Below are 14,602 nucleotides of genomic sequence, written 5' to 3'. Positions count from 1 at the left end.
GTACTCCATGTGTAATAGCTGTGCAGTCCTCTATTCATGCAGCTGTGCCAAAGGTTGCCTCTGGAACAAGGTGCCAGTTCTCTCTTTATTCCCTGTTAACCTCTAGGCAACATCAGGCTGGTGGGCGGGGCTGACCTGTGCTCTGGGAGAGTAGAGATGAATCTTCGGAGGTCCTGGGGCACGGTGTGTGATGCTGACTTTGACCAGCGGGACGCAGAGGTTGTGTGCAGGGAGCTGGGCTGTGGAGTTCCTAAAGAGCTGCGGGGGGCAGCTGCGTTTGGCCAGGGGGAGGGCCAGGTGTGGGCAGAGGAGATTCAGTGTTCAGGCAACGAATCTCACATTTACTACTGTCCCAAAGCACCCTCACAGAATGAATCCTGCTCCCATGGAAACGATGTGGGACTGGTGTGTTCTGGTAAGAGACTTCTGTGCACCGTATGTGTTTTAGTGATACTGGGTTAATATGTAGGGAATATTACGGGCTGGGGTTACACAGATTATAGACACATAGATATAGACACATAGGAAGAGGAAGCACACAGAGCTATCACAGCCTTCCTGTGAGCTGCAGGAATTCACATACAGGCATTTCTGAGCAGCGGAAACTCCCAGTGTCTGTGTGAGTTTAATCTGTGTGGAGTTTGCATGATCTCCCTGTTTCTATGTGTTTAATCTGTGTGGAATTTGCATGATCTCCCAGTGTCTGTGTGAGTTTAATCTGTGTGGAGTTTGTATGATCTCCCAGTGTCTGTGAGTTTAATCTGTGTGGAGTTTGCATGATCTCCCAGTGTCTGTGAGTTTAATCTGTGTGGGGTTTGTATGATCTCCCAGTGTCTGTGTGAGTTTAATCTGTGTGGAGTTTGCATGATCTCCCAGTGTCTGTGTGAGTTTAATCTGTGTGGAGTTTGTATGATCTCCCAGTGTCGGTGTGAGTTTTATCTGTGTGGAGTTTGCATGATCTCCTTGTGTTTGTGTGAGTTTAATCTGTGTGGAGTTTGTGTGAGTGTGTGTGTACGTGTGAGTGCGCATGTGCATATGCATGTGTGTGTATGTTCGCGTGTATATGTGCGCATGTGTGTGTGTGTGTGTGTTCATGCATGCGTGCATGTGTGTGCCTGTGCATGGGTGTGCATGTTCGTGTACGTGCATGATCGCCTGTGTGTGTAATTGTGTGCATGTGTTTGATTGTATGGGTGTGTGTGTGTGTGTGTGTGTGTGTGTGTGCACGCATGTCTGCATGCCTGTGTGTCTGCCTGTTTCTGCAGTCTCTAACTGCTTGCGTGCGTGTGTGTGTGTGTGTGTGTGTGTGTGTGTGTGCGTGTGTCCGTGTGTGAGTTTGTGTGTGTGTGTCTTTTGTACCTGTGTATTCTGTTAGCCTCTTCCCTAAGTCTCCTTTATTATCTCAGTGTTGGTCAGATGCTAACCCCACTGTGCTGTGTGTAGGGTACACTGAGTCCAGGCTGGCTGACGGCCCTGATAACTGCTCTGGTCGAGTGGAGCTCCAGCACCTGAGTATCTGGGGGACAGTGTGTGATGCATGCTGGGACAGGAGAGCCTCCAATGTCCTCTGTCAGCAGCTGAAGTGTGGGACTGCAGTGGCAGTGCCAGGACAGGCCTGGTTTGGAGAGGGGAGTGGGCCAATCAGGGCTGATGTGTTTGCCGATGTGTTTGATTGCCATGGGAACGAGACACGCCTCTCACAGTGTGCTGTTTCCTCATGGAGCCGAGCTGTGCTCTCACATGGACAGGATGCTGGAGTCATCTGCTCTGGTGAGGAGTCCTGCTCTCTGTACTGTGTACATGGCACAATTTAGCACAGAGAGAGAGAGAGAGAGAGAGAGAGAGAGAGAGAGAGAGAGAGAGAGAGAGAGAAAACAAATTGTTACATTGTAACAGTTCCACAGAATGGCTGCTGCAGCAACAGAGCCCCTCCCCCATCCCTTTGAAATTGTATATCCGGAGACACTGACAACTAAACAGGCCAGAAAGAAGTACAAAGACAAAGTACTGAGACGCTGAGAAACTGGCTGCAGATCATATTCTGAGAGAGAGAGATGGAGAGAACTGAACTGAAGGCACTGAAGAGCAACCAGCCCTACCCAGACAGAGATCCCCTGAGATAACTGGCCATCAAAAAAACATTTTTACAAAATAGCAAATAAAATGCCACACCCACTACATCTAGACATTTTGACAAAATCAACAAAAACTATACATTGACAGTTGGCATGAATAGATTGAACAATAAACTGGAAATGTATCGCGTTCCAGGCCGAGATTGCTCCCTGTCAGAATATCTCACTAGAGTTAAAAACCAAAAGCAAAGGCACACATTAACAATGTACAGACTCAGTGACCACAGACTTGCCATCGAAATTGGTTGCCACAAAAAGACCTGGCTGGCAAAAGAGAACAGGCTGTGTGCTCATTGCTTTCCTGCCCCAAGTGCCTCCCAATCAGAAACCAATATTTTCCCAAATTCACTGAACAGACTAATCAGTTCCAGTACCTATCAGAACCATAATAAATAAATAAAAATTTGGGGGAAGAGGAAATCGCAATAGAGGTGGCAGCCCAGTATGTCTCTGCTTGCATAAATTAAGAGAGGGTGTGGTCTGAAGGTAGTGTACACAATATCATCTGTGTTCATTACTAATACTGACAGGTTCATATATTGTTATGCTATAAACTAAATATATTTTAACCTGTGTGTGTGTGTGTGTGTGTATGTCTGTATATATGTGTGTGTGTGTGTGCATGATTGTATGTGTGTGTGTGTGTGTGTGTATCTGTACTTGCATATGTCTATGGGGGGGCTGTTGAGAAACTGTGAGATGGATGTGGGCTGTCTAAAAATCTACGGGTCGAGAATCCTGTGTTAATACAATGTTCTATAAGTGAAACGACCCTGGATTTAACCTGAGTGTAATCTGTAATCAATGTGTGTGAGTAATGCCCTTGAATTTAACAGAGGAGTCTAACCCAAACCCTCATACATTTGTGATCCTCAGGCTCTGCCCTCTCAGCTCTGGACGGGACGGTGCGGCTGGCTGGAGAGGGTGCATGTGAGGGCCAGGTTGAGGTGTACTACCAGCAGACCTGGAGCAGAGTGGGGGGGTCCTGGAGCTTCAGTGAGGCCTCGGTGGCCTGCAGGCAGTTGGGCTGTGGCTCTGCAGTGCAGATCTACAGCTCCTCTCCGTCTGGGACGGGGGGCAGTGGGGAGTGTCTGATGGGGGTTCAGTGCTCCGGGAGAGAGGCTCACCTGGGGAACTGCAGCACTCCACACAAACTCACCTGCAGCTCCAGGGAACAGGTGTCCATCGTCTGTTCCAGTGAGTACAGATTACTAATGAAGCTTCTCTGCAGTCTCTAGCTGCTTGTTTGACATGGGGGAAATTGTACACTCAACCTAAAGGATTTTTAACGTATTAGGAATCAGAGTATTTACAACTGACAGAGCAGAGAGTGTTACAACTTGTAATTTCTCTCTCTCTCTCTCTCTCTCTCCCCCCCTTTCTCTCTCTCTCCCTCTCTGTCTCTCTCTCTCAGATCACAGGACTCTCAGGCTGGTGGGGGGAGGGGGGGACTGTGCGGGACGGTTGGAGGTGTTCCACAGGGGCTCCTGGGGGACAGTTTGTGATGACTCCTGGGACCTGGAGGATGCTCAGGTGGTGTGCAGGCAGCTCCAGTGTGGGACGGCCCTCAGTGCCCCGCTACCCTCCTTCTTTGGGCCAGGAAATGGACCTGTCTGGCTGGATGAGGTGGGCTGTGTGGGGAACGAAACGTCCCTGTGGGACTGTCCCACAGCCGGATGGGGACAAACTGACTGTGGACACAAGGAGGACGTGGGGGTCGTGTGTTCAGGTCTGGAGCTCAGTGGAGCATCTAAAGTTCTTGCTTTTACACTGACACTAATTTGGTTTGAATGCATGATACGTGATTGGTGAGGAATTTCATGTGTTCAAAGTGATGAGATTTATCTCAGGAGGGCAGTGGCTAACAACACACAGCTTTTCATTCTGACTTATACCTGCATCTGATACATTTACCTTTCTATCCTCTGTAATTTCTGGCAAGTGATTTTACGAATATGTTCATTTTTAACCATTTTGTCCCTAAGAGATTTCTAACACTGTTGTTGTAGAATTCAAGGAGATGAGACTGACCGAGGGCTGTTCTGGGAATTTGGAAGTTTTCTACAATGGCACCTGGGGCAACGTGTGCTACAATCGAATGACTACAGACACGGCTACTCTCATATGTCAGGAGCTGAACTGTGGAAAGAAAGGATTTGTGTCCAAAACGCAGTCAAGACTGGAATCAGCTCCAAACTGGCTGGATCATTTCAAATGTCGCCGACATGACTCCACTCTGTGGCAGTGCCCATCAAAGCCTTGGGGTAAGAATACCTGCGGGCAAACCAGCGTGGCTTCACTTACCTGCACAGGTAAACCTCACTCTACTGCAGACTTTATACTCCTGTTAGGACCAGTATAATAAACCTCATGATTACAAACACAGTATCACTCCTATTGGGAACAGTAGCATAAAAGTCTCTCTACTGCAGACTTGAGTATGCCTGTTAGGAACAGTAGAATTAAACCTTCACGTAGAACTGGCTCATTTATGTAGATGATGAAGAAGATATGAGGAAGTTAATTTACGCTAAACTGGTGAATATCTAAGTCAGCTTATTAGTTTTTGTAACATGGACTATTGGGATTTTTTTGGCTTTTTGTGTGAACACATGACATGTTTCTGAAGCTCTAAGTAGTCCTATTGATTCTGATATGAATAAGTCTCTATCTTTGTGTTTAAAAAATAATAATTTTTTGTAGTTCATTTATTTATTAATTTCTCTCCATATTAAAGGGGAAGAGGATGACCAATTCCCACGAACCAAATTGTCATGTTCCTCAGCAGCAAATCAGAGAGCTTGCACAAGTACGTTTTTTTTTTTTTTTGGTTGAGTCCTGTGGTAAGTTGTTCTGAATAAGAGTGTCTATTGAATTTAATGTAAATGTAATGTAAACAGTATCCACAAATCTACTCTGGTTAGGCATAGCAGAAATCATTGTGAGAGGTGAGCCATAATGTTAGTGGAGATGTGCCTGTAGGAGATGCTAAATGTAATGAGGTCAGTCATAGTGCTAATGGAGATGTGTCTGCAGGAGATGCTAAACGTAATGAGGTCAGTCTTAATATTAATGGAGATGTGTCTGTAGTGTAGGAGATGCTAAACGTAATGAGATCAGTCATAGTGTTAGTGGAGATGTGTCTGTAGATGCTAAATGTAATGAGGTCAGTCATAGTGTTAATGGAGATGTGTCTGTAAGAGATGCTAAACGTAATGTAGGACGGAGTGTGGCGCAGTGGGTAAGGAACTGCGCTTGTAACCGAAAGGTCGCAGGTTCGAATCCCGGGTAAGGACACTGCCGTTGTACCCTTGAGCAAGGTACTTAACCTGCATTGCTTCAGTATATATCCAGCTGTATAAATGGATACAATGTAAAGTGCTAAGTAAAAGTTGTGTAAGTCGCTCTGGATAAGAGCGTCTGCTAAATGCCTATAATGTAATGTAATGTAATGTAATGAGATCAGTCATAGTGTTAGTGGAGATGTGTCTGTAGGAGATGCTAAACATAATGAGGTCAGTCATAGTGTTAGTGGAGATGTGTCTGTAGGAGATGCTAAACATAATGAGGTCAGTCATAGTGTTAATGGAGATGTGTCTGTAGATGCTAAACATAATGAGGTCAGTCATAGTGTTAGTGGAGATGTGTCTGTAGATGCTAAACATAATGAGGTCAGTCATAGTGTTACTGGAGTTGTGTCTGTAGGAGATGCTAAACATAATGAGGTCAGTCATAGTGTTAGTGGAGATGTGTCTGTAGGAGATGCTAAACATAATGAGGTCAGTCATAGTGTTAGTGGAGATGTGTCTGTAGGAGATGCTAAACGTAATGAGATCAGTCATAGTGTTAATGGAGATGTGTCTGTAGGAGATGCTAAACATAATGAGGTCAGTCATAGTGTTAGTGGAGATGTGTCTGTAGGAGATGCTAAAGGTAATGAGGCTGCTCAGCTCATCTGTGTCTCCTGCTCTAGGTCACTGGCCCCTCCGGCTGGTGGGGGGTGAAGGCGGGTGCTCTGGGAGGCTGGAGGTGTTCCACGGGGGCTCCTGGCGGACGGTGTGTGGAGACTCCTGGGACATGATGGACGTCCAGGTGGTGTGCAGAAAGCTGGGCTGTGGGTCAGCAGCAAAGGCTCATGGTAATGCTACATTTGGGATGGGGAATGGCACCCTCTGGCTGACTGAGGTGAACTGCAGGGGCACTGAGATGCACCTGTCGGACTGCCCACACTCTGTGCACCAGCACAGCCGCTGCCCACACCAGAACCAGGCTGGGGTCACCTGCACAGGTGAGCCTGCGACTCCAGATCACGTCAGGCTGACTGCCATCTTCTGAGAAGATTAATCACTGGAGCCCTGACAGAAACACACACCCTAAACCCCAGGAGCAGCTTAAAGATCCACCCTGCATTACAGCTCGATGATTGCTTTATTCATGCGCTCACTAATAATGCAAGTAGAAAACATGATGCTTTGGAACTACATTTACATTTATCAGAAGCTCTTATCCAGGGCAGCTTACAGAAGTGCATCCATAAAGATTTAGGCAACGAGCAGAGAGGATGTGACATCATCAGGGTCACAGCCAATAACAGCAGGCAGGAACAGGAAGTGGAACAACTGAATGAATAAATAACAAAACTCTTAATTTTTATTTTACAGGCCCTTTATCTGAGTCCAGCTCCACTGCAGGTATGGACTCCTCTGGGTGGTGTAGGAGAGAGTTTGGGAGATAAAACCTGAGGCTGAGCTCAGAGCCCTGTCAATCAAACAAACCCTTTCACATGCCCGATAAATAAAACAATGTATTTTAATTTATTCATTATTTTATTGTTTTAGGTACTCCTGCAATGACCACAAAACCAAAATCACAGCCAGGTAAAGTTGCCCCAGGAGTCATTTATACAGTGAAAAGAGGACCTCACAACCAATTTCAGCTGTTGGGACTAGCTTTTCCATTAATTCATTGTATTGCATTTCCACCATATGAATGGTGGTGACTTTTTGCCTGCATAGGTTTCTAAGTAACACTCAGTATTTGAGCGTTAAAAAATAAATGCTGTTGCAGTTTTTTCCCTGTTGGCAACAGTACCTCTGCATTAATGCGTTAAGACTGAATGTAATCCTATAGGTTTCTATCTAACATTAAACATGGTGTGGCTCTCTAAGCTTGCTGAATGCTGGTATCAAGCTAGCAGTTTGCTAAATTTAAATAGCCAATGTTCTTGAATAGAGAAGACAGTACAGATAGCACAGACTTAACGGAAGTTTATTCGCTGGAAAGTTAACCATGCACTTGCTCTCAGGCACCTTTTTATGTCGTAGTGGGTATCTTGTGGAATGACTCAGTTTGCTTCATGCCGTTGCTCTGTTTTAATAGGTCACTGGATGGCTGGCTGTATAAGTACAGTACTGTAGGTGGAAACACAGCTCAGTGGTTAGTGTAAGTAGAGTAGAGGCAGTGTGCCATGTTCTCTGCTGATGCCCAACCCTTCTCCCCCAGTTGTGTCCAAACAGCCCGTGCCCCGATTAAAGGAGGCTCCGCCCAGCCTGTCTATCCCAACAGTGGCCTTCCTGGTGATGGGGGCGCTGTTGTTCCTGCTGCTGGCAGTGCTGGGTGTTCTGCTGTTCCAGAACAGAGCGCTGAAGAGAGGTAGGGGGCGGACGGGCGCTGGGTGAACCGCCATCACACGCCGAGTGTGACTGAAGAAGCCTCTCCAGTGATCAGCTCAGTGGGTTAACCACGCAGCTCTGAATGGGGGCTGATGGGAGGCTCGCCCAGTTAAGACCCTGCACCAGTGCGTGTGGGTGGGCCCCGCAGTGTGGGGCCGAGTCCTCCATCACCAGCTGCCCTGAAAGCAAGGAGACTGCCAGGTGACGCGTGACTGGCCGTAGTGTTGCCAAGGGAGAGGGATTTGGTTGGCATGCTGATCGTGCGCCCGCCTGTGGTCAATCACATTCCTGCAGTCTGTGTGGATAAGATATTCGTTATGTGATGAAAGGTTGGACTGATCTCAGATCAGCAGTCGTACAGGGGACTGGTCTCTGACAGGTGGCTGGTGTATGACAGTAGCTGTGTGCTGTACCTCTGCTGCTCATGCAGAGAGAGATGTGCTCTCTGAGAGGAGACTCTGACTCTGTGATTCTCTGTCTCTGCTCACACAGCCCTGTCTGAATGGGACCACGCCCCTCTGCGCGAAGCCGTCTACGAGGAGATCAATTACACACTGGCTAGAGGGGGAACCTACAGCGCCCCCCGGTGGGGTGAGTGAATCGGATCTGTCCTCCTTGTGCTGCACAGTAACGTCTTAAACACACTGTGGAAAACTGGTAAATGGACTGCATTTATATAGCGCTTTTATCCAAAGCGCTTTACAGTTGATGTCTCTCATTCACCCATTTACACACACACTCACATACCAATGGTGAAAGGCTGCCATGCAAGGTACCTCGTTGGGAGCAATTAGGGGTTAGGTGTCTTGCTCAGGGACACTTCGACACTCCCAGGGCGGGGGATCGAACCGGCAACCCTCCGACTGCCAGACAACCGCTCTTACCTCCTGAGCTATGCCGCTTAGAGCATGTGTGGTGTGGGCGGGGTCGGGACACACCCTCTCTCCTGTTCACAGGGAGAGGCCTTGCGGAGGATCCGCCCTCTGGGTATGAAGACTTGGGGGACGGCGAGGGACACTCCCTCTCAGGTAAGGGGGCGGAGCTCTGTGGAGCTCTCAGTGGGCGTAGGGGGTGGTGCTGTGGTTCCAGGGTGATTTTTGGAGGGGTGGAACTCCTGAGTGCTCCTCAGAGTTTCGGTGGGGTACGTAACAGGATCACAGTTACTCAGAATAAGAGGGTCTGCTAAATGCCTGTAATATAATCATATTGTAGATATGGTGTTTAATCATGACATATATTTATTAAAATAGCCGTTATGGGTACGTGGGGATAGACTGTTAATCCGCTACTTCTACCCCTCAGGAGCACTGAAATAGTGCCCTTCAGGCCTCATAGATTTCTAGGTAGTTACAGACGTCTTCCAGCAGGTGGAGCTGCGCTCCTCTGTGTTCCGTCTCTCTGTTTCCACCGGGTCAGGTTGGTTCCTGTGGGACTCAGTGGTGTGGATTCCCCAGCACCCACATACGAAGGATTAAATATGGGGTCAGTTAGACTGTCCCCACACCGTCAGGCAGCTGTGACTGCAGTGTGCAAACACAGCTAGCTGAAGTGTTATTCAGTGCTTCTCTGAAAGGCCCCACTGTCCTGCTGTTTGACAGTCCTGAGATTCAGCCACAAGTCCCCAGAAGTCTCCTTGCTTTCAGGGGACCTGGTGATGGAGGACACACCGGAGAACTATGATGATGTCATCCCAGCGGATAAGCATCCAGACAGTGTGCCAGGTGAGTGTTTTGATTGGTTGGTGGGATGATTCAATATTTTCTCCTCATGAATACATTTAATTGCATTCATTATTATATGCTGTATTTAGTTTTTTGTGTTAATTGTCCAATCTCCCTTGGCCTTTTTAGATGAATAAAACATGCGCATTAATGGAATTATTTCATTACATAGAACATTTCTTGCAGTTGACTTGTTTTGTTGTCCAGTCTTAGACATGGAAATTACTTTTAAAGTTGTTGGCCCGATAATTAGTGTAACCAGTATAACCACCAAAACCAATATAGCCATTATGAGCACTATAACCAGTGTGCCCAGTTTAACCAGCACTGCTGCTTCTCTCTGTCTGTTTAAGGGGAGCTGGTGGAGGGAGATGCACCAGAGCACTATGATGGTGTCATCACTATGCAGCCGGGCCCAGACGCTTTTCCAGGTTGAGTTTCTCTTTACAGACAGAATGTTGGAGTGAAACACAATGTCTGTCACTGAATTCACTGTGTTCTGCTCAGGTGCTTTTCTGTGTCTCTGGCTGCAATCATGTGATTTATTCATTATTAATGTAATATTTATATTTTAGATTATTATGTTTATTATTCTATTTATTTAATTTTATAGATTAAGACACTATCCTGTGTTGAAAATCATTACTTCCTGTCTATGTCATTTGTACTTCCTGTCTGTGTAATTTGTGAAAATCATTGCCATGGGCTACTTCCTGTCTGTGTGGTTTGTTACAGGGGATCATGTGACAGACACAGAGGAGAATTATGATGATGCCGTAACTCTGGACTGGATTCAAGTTGGTGAGTCTGTACAAAGTGAATCAATCTGTATAACATGAATAACTACAAGCTTTTATGGTTTAATAAAAATCCATCAATCCATCCCATTATATTTAATATACCGGTTCTTGGAAGACATTTTTCCAGATTGCTTCATGGGCAATTATGATAATATGCACATTCCGTTCCACCTGCAAACTTAGACATTTTAGTGTAGACATGACCCTATGAAAATATTTTGATTGAAACTTTTTCTTTCAGTATAGAATTACAAGATCGCAGCAGGTATTTGGTGAAAATGAGCCTTTCCCTGACTGTGTCTGTCTGTCTCCTGATCCATCCCTGTAGCGGAGAGTGTTCCGGCTGAAAGCCCACCCGCTCCCTGGGGGATGGACTATGATGACGTGGGGGAGTAGCCTTCTGAAAGTGGAGGAGCACTGTGAGATTGACAGTTCTAACTTCGAAAGTGTCCACCCACAAGTTCGGATAGAAGAACTTACATGGACTCCTTTATTCTACACATCTCAAGCAAAATGTTTTAAAGTGATAAAACCATATCCCACTAGATCAGTTATTCATGAATTAATAATTCACCTGAAATTATTTACTGTGGACTCCTTAGCTCTTTCATAAATTAGCTCATTGGAAATGCTGGTATACATTGAGAACAATAGCTTGCATTCACTGACACAATGAGACAGTTACTTTTTCTGACCAAGATGATGATGTACAGCTCAAACTACATGGAGTCAGTACTGGCCACTTCAATATGAAATGAATGCATCAAAATTTTTGGAATGTAAAAATGAAAACTGAGCTTTAGCCTGTGTAAGCCTTTGCTTTAGATTTGTTTGTATTTCCATTGAAACCCTTTCAGTTTTGGCTGCTGTGTTTCATCATGAGCAGGTCAGAGCTGTCCATGTTGGCTCTCTCTGATTGACATGTGGAAGGGTAGTCAGGCAGCACTTATCCAGCATCCCAACATGCTCCTTTGCAAGATCACATTTTTCAAGATGCTTTTATTGCACGTAGCTGATGAGTTTGTTCATCATTCCATTTGAGCTGAATATGAACAAGGCAGTAAGTCTGCACTGGCTGCTTTTTCACTACTACTCATTTCATACTGCTTTTATTACTACTCAAATTATTTTTAACAAAATAATATTTTTTTTGACCTTTTTATATATATAGTTTTTAGATATTTGGATGCTATATCTTGGAGAATTATACTGCTTTTGATAGACAAGATTTTATAAAAATTAAATATGATATTTAGCTAAAATGCTCACAATGTATTTCTTAGCCTTCTTAAGCAATACCAGTTTTTTTAAACAGCTGTATGTCAATAAGACATTTTTAAATAAAGCTTAAAGACTGATTAAACTTTGTTTTCTCATTTCCTTTTATTTCTATTCTACATTAACGTATTTGTTCATTCATTTGAAAATATGCAGGGATAGGTATAGTACACAGATTAGATTGTTTGCAGATTTATGACACTGAAATAGAGGAAGAGAAACAGAACAGCAGCCATAGCACCCTGCACCCTGCTCCTGCTTCATGGCTGAAGCTACACAGGTGTGGGCTTTGGAAGTATTTGGGTGGGAGACCACCGGGGAAAACTAAGTTTCTTAAAACTAAACCAAAATTATTTTAATTGCCGTTCTAGGAATCCCTCCCTCTCCGTCCCATCCCTCTGGGCATATCTCTTTATCCTCACAGATCGTACTTTCCCCCTTTTATTTTATAGTCGTTCCCCTCAATTAATTCTCTCAGTGAACACTCCGGCATCTCTGGCGGTTTATATTCAATTCCGTGCTCAACATTCCACGCGCGCTCACCCGGTTCCCCTCGCTACTCCTGCCGTTCCAGCCCAATAAAGATAGAAGACAGCGCTACTCTTGTTTATTCTGATCATTATTTGCAGCATTTCATGGGACAAATTCTCTTGACCTGCTTTAATACTGAGCTTGCCAACAGAAGCCTGGTTTTGTCCCAATGGTCAGCATTTCCACATGTTCGCTGTACTGGGATTTTTACTGACTCCTAGTGGTGAAAATACGCAAAACCTTAACAACACCAACACGTCCTGCCTGCATCTCCCATTCCCAGTCACAGGAATAACTGTCCCAATCTCACTCCACACTCTATTGCCCCAATGCTGTAATACAGATGTTCTCATCTTATCCCTTTTGAAAATGTAATAATCTTTATTTAATCAAACAGTTAAGTGAGTTCTCTTTTGCAGTGACAACCTGGGGAATCAGCGTGTGGGGAATTAAAGGTGTGTAATCACTCAGATGTAGAGGATGAGTTGGTGGTCAGATGTATGTGGTACCTGGACCTCCAGGTGAGAGAGACACCTGTGGCCAATGATCATACCACCACTGTCTGTGTTAATGTGTGGCTTTTGTCATTTAACTATATCCTCCTACAAGACAGAACAGAAGGTAGGAGAGCAATGAGAGGCCACTAATTAAATAAATAAACTGCACCGATGAATAACCTTAAACTCGTCTCTCCTGGTTTTAATGTTTAAGTCTCTATGTCTATGTGATATGTCCTGCTGTAGGCTGCCCTGTCTTGGCTGATGCAGTACCTACCGGTGTCCAGACGAGGTCAGCAGAGGTCATGTTTCACTGTCAGCCAAAACTAAGAGCAAGTGGGGTGAAAAAAAAAAGACCGAAACAATAAATATAAGAACATTCCCAGTGTGAAAACATCATAGGTGGAACCAGTCCACAGAGGAAGAGCCCATCCTCCACTGACTAGTTTGCTATCAATAGTTAAAGATGAGCTAAATGGCAATAGGGAGTTAATGGGGAATCTGTCAAAGCAAATAATCAGTGTTTGGGCAGATTATTGCCTGAGGTATTAAGCTATGGTAAAATAGACTGCCCGTGTATATTAATTTAATACATGGTTCAGAAGAGCGAGGTCACCAATCCAGGCCTCCAGATGATAGGGGTTTGACCCCAGAGAGGTTCAACTCTGGAGCAAAATGCAGTGTGAATATTCCCTTTCCTCTGACATCATGCTTCACTCACCGAGTCCTCCTGCTGTTTGTCTCGTCTGTGTGATTGGGGGGAGTGGGGAGAGGGGGAGGGTTGTCTGGGGAGAGGATTGACTAATCTGTTTGAGAACTCCATCTTGAAAGAATTGCTGGGACACATGTGGTACCCCCACACAGTGAGGAAGATGATGAGGGAGGCAAAGAAGAGCCCAATGATCACAGTTTGAGTTTAGTTGCATTTTGAGGTCAACAAGTCTCATAATCAACCACAAAAGATACCAACAAGCTCCCTCTCCTAAACACTGTTTAAAGATATTGTGTTGAAACACAATATCTGAAACTTACAAGTGGAACCCCAAAGTGGATGCTGTAACTGTATTTGAACTCCTAAATAAGTATAAAATAATATTAACTGAAATATATTTTACACACGGAGTATGTTGCCTTAGGTGTGCTTTCTGAGAGAAATCAGCATGACTCTGATAGGCCCATATGACCTAACCTGACCTTTAACTGTGACACTGAGGAGCTTGCAGAGGGACTTCAACCCCCTCCAGTATCGCAGAGTATCCGAACGTAAACACAGCTGCCGGAAGTTGTACTGGTTATCGTGTACGTCTCATTCATCTACATTTGAGTGCCAAGCTTCTCTCTCCTCTGCAGAGGAGCTGCGGGTAAGAGACGCTCACGTGGTTTCTGTGTTTTGATGACGCCCTCGTGTGGGAAGCTTATGAGCCACAGCGTCCGCTATTTTATTTTTTTTTCCTTTTTTATCTAGAGGCAATCTGATAAGTAAGATATGCCCTGGTATTTTACAGCAGTTCTGTAGCTTCCTTCCTGTGTGTGGCAGGAAAATAACGGGGTGTGCATGCGCGAGCGCGTATGTGTTTGAAATAAGCAAATGCAGCAGGGTTCTTGCTCTGGAGAAACTGAATGTACTGAATGTGTGTGTGTGTGTTTATACTCTGGCAAAGAGGGTGCTGTCAGTTCCATGCCTGAGAGCTTATAAAATATAAATGTTATCATAATAAGTTCCACTTTTAGAGCACGATATCAGTTTATTGTATGGTATATTTTCACTGATTCCAAATATAACGGTTTTAAAACATGCATTATTTACTGCAGCACCAAAGGTCATATAACTCAGCCCAGACCCAAGAGTGTCCGCTGTCCATTCAGAACCATGTGCTGACAGAGTACCATCTCACCGCAAATGTCCATCAGCACGAGATCACAGCTGTGTCTCACACACCGCAAACATGCGAAATGGAAGCTGCGATT

At 45.1% G+C, this 14,602-nt stretch overlaps 1 protein-coding gene across 1 annotated transcript in view; it reads left to right on the top strand.

Annotated features, from left to right (window-relative positions):
* LOC118220427 overlaps positions 1-14,602 on the top strand; it is a 426,649-nt gene that overhangs the window by 100,648 nt on the left and 311,399 nt on the right. The window contains exon 12 of the mRNA XM_035404286.1: positions 107-415. Within this exon, the coding sequence (XP_035260177.1) occupies positions 107-415 (309 nt within the window). The remainder of the gene's footprint in view (positions 1-106; positions 416-14,602) is intronic.

This window comes from Anguilla anguilla, chromosome 2 (genome assembly GCF_013347855.1).
Source record: "Anguilla anguilla isolate fAngAng1 chromosome 2, fAngAng1.pri, whole genome shotgun sequence".
In the NCBI taxonomy this organism is placed as follows: Eukaryota; Metazoa; Chordata; class Actinopteri; order Anguilliformes; family Anguillidae; genus Anguilla; species Anguilla anguilla.
Note: the sequence above shows the minus strand (reverse complement) of the source record. Positions and strands in the feature narration are given on the sequence as shown.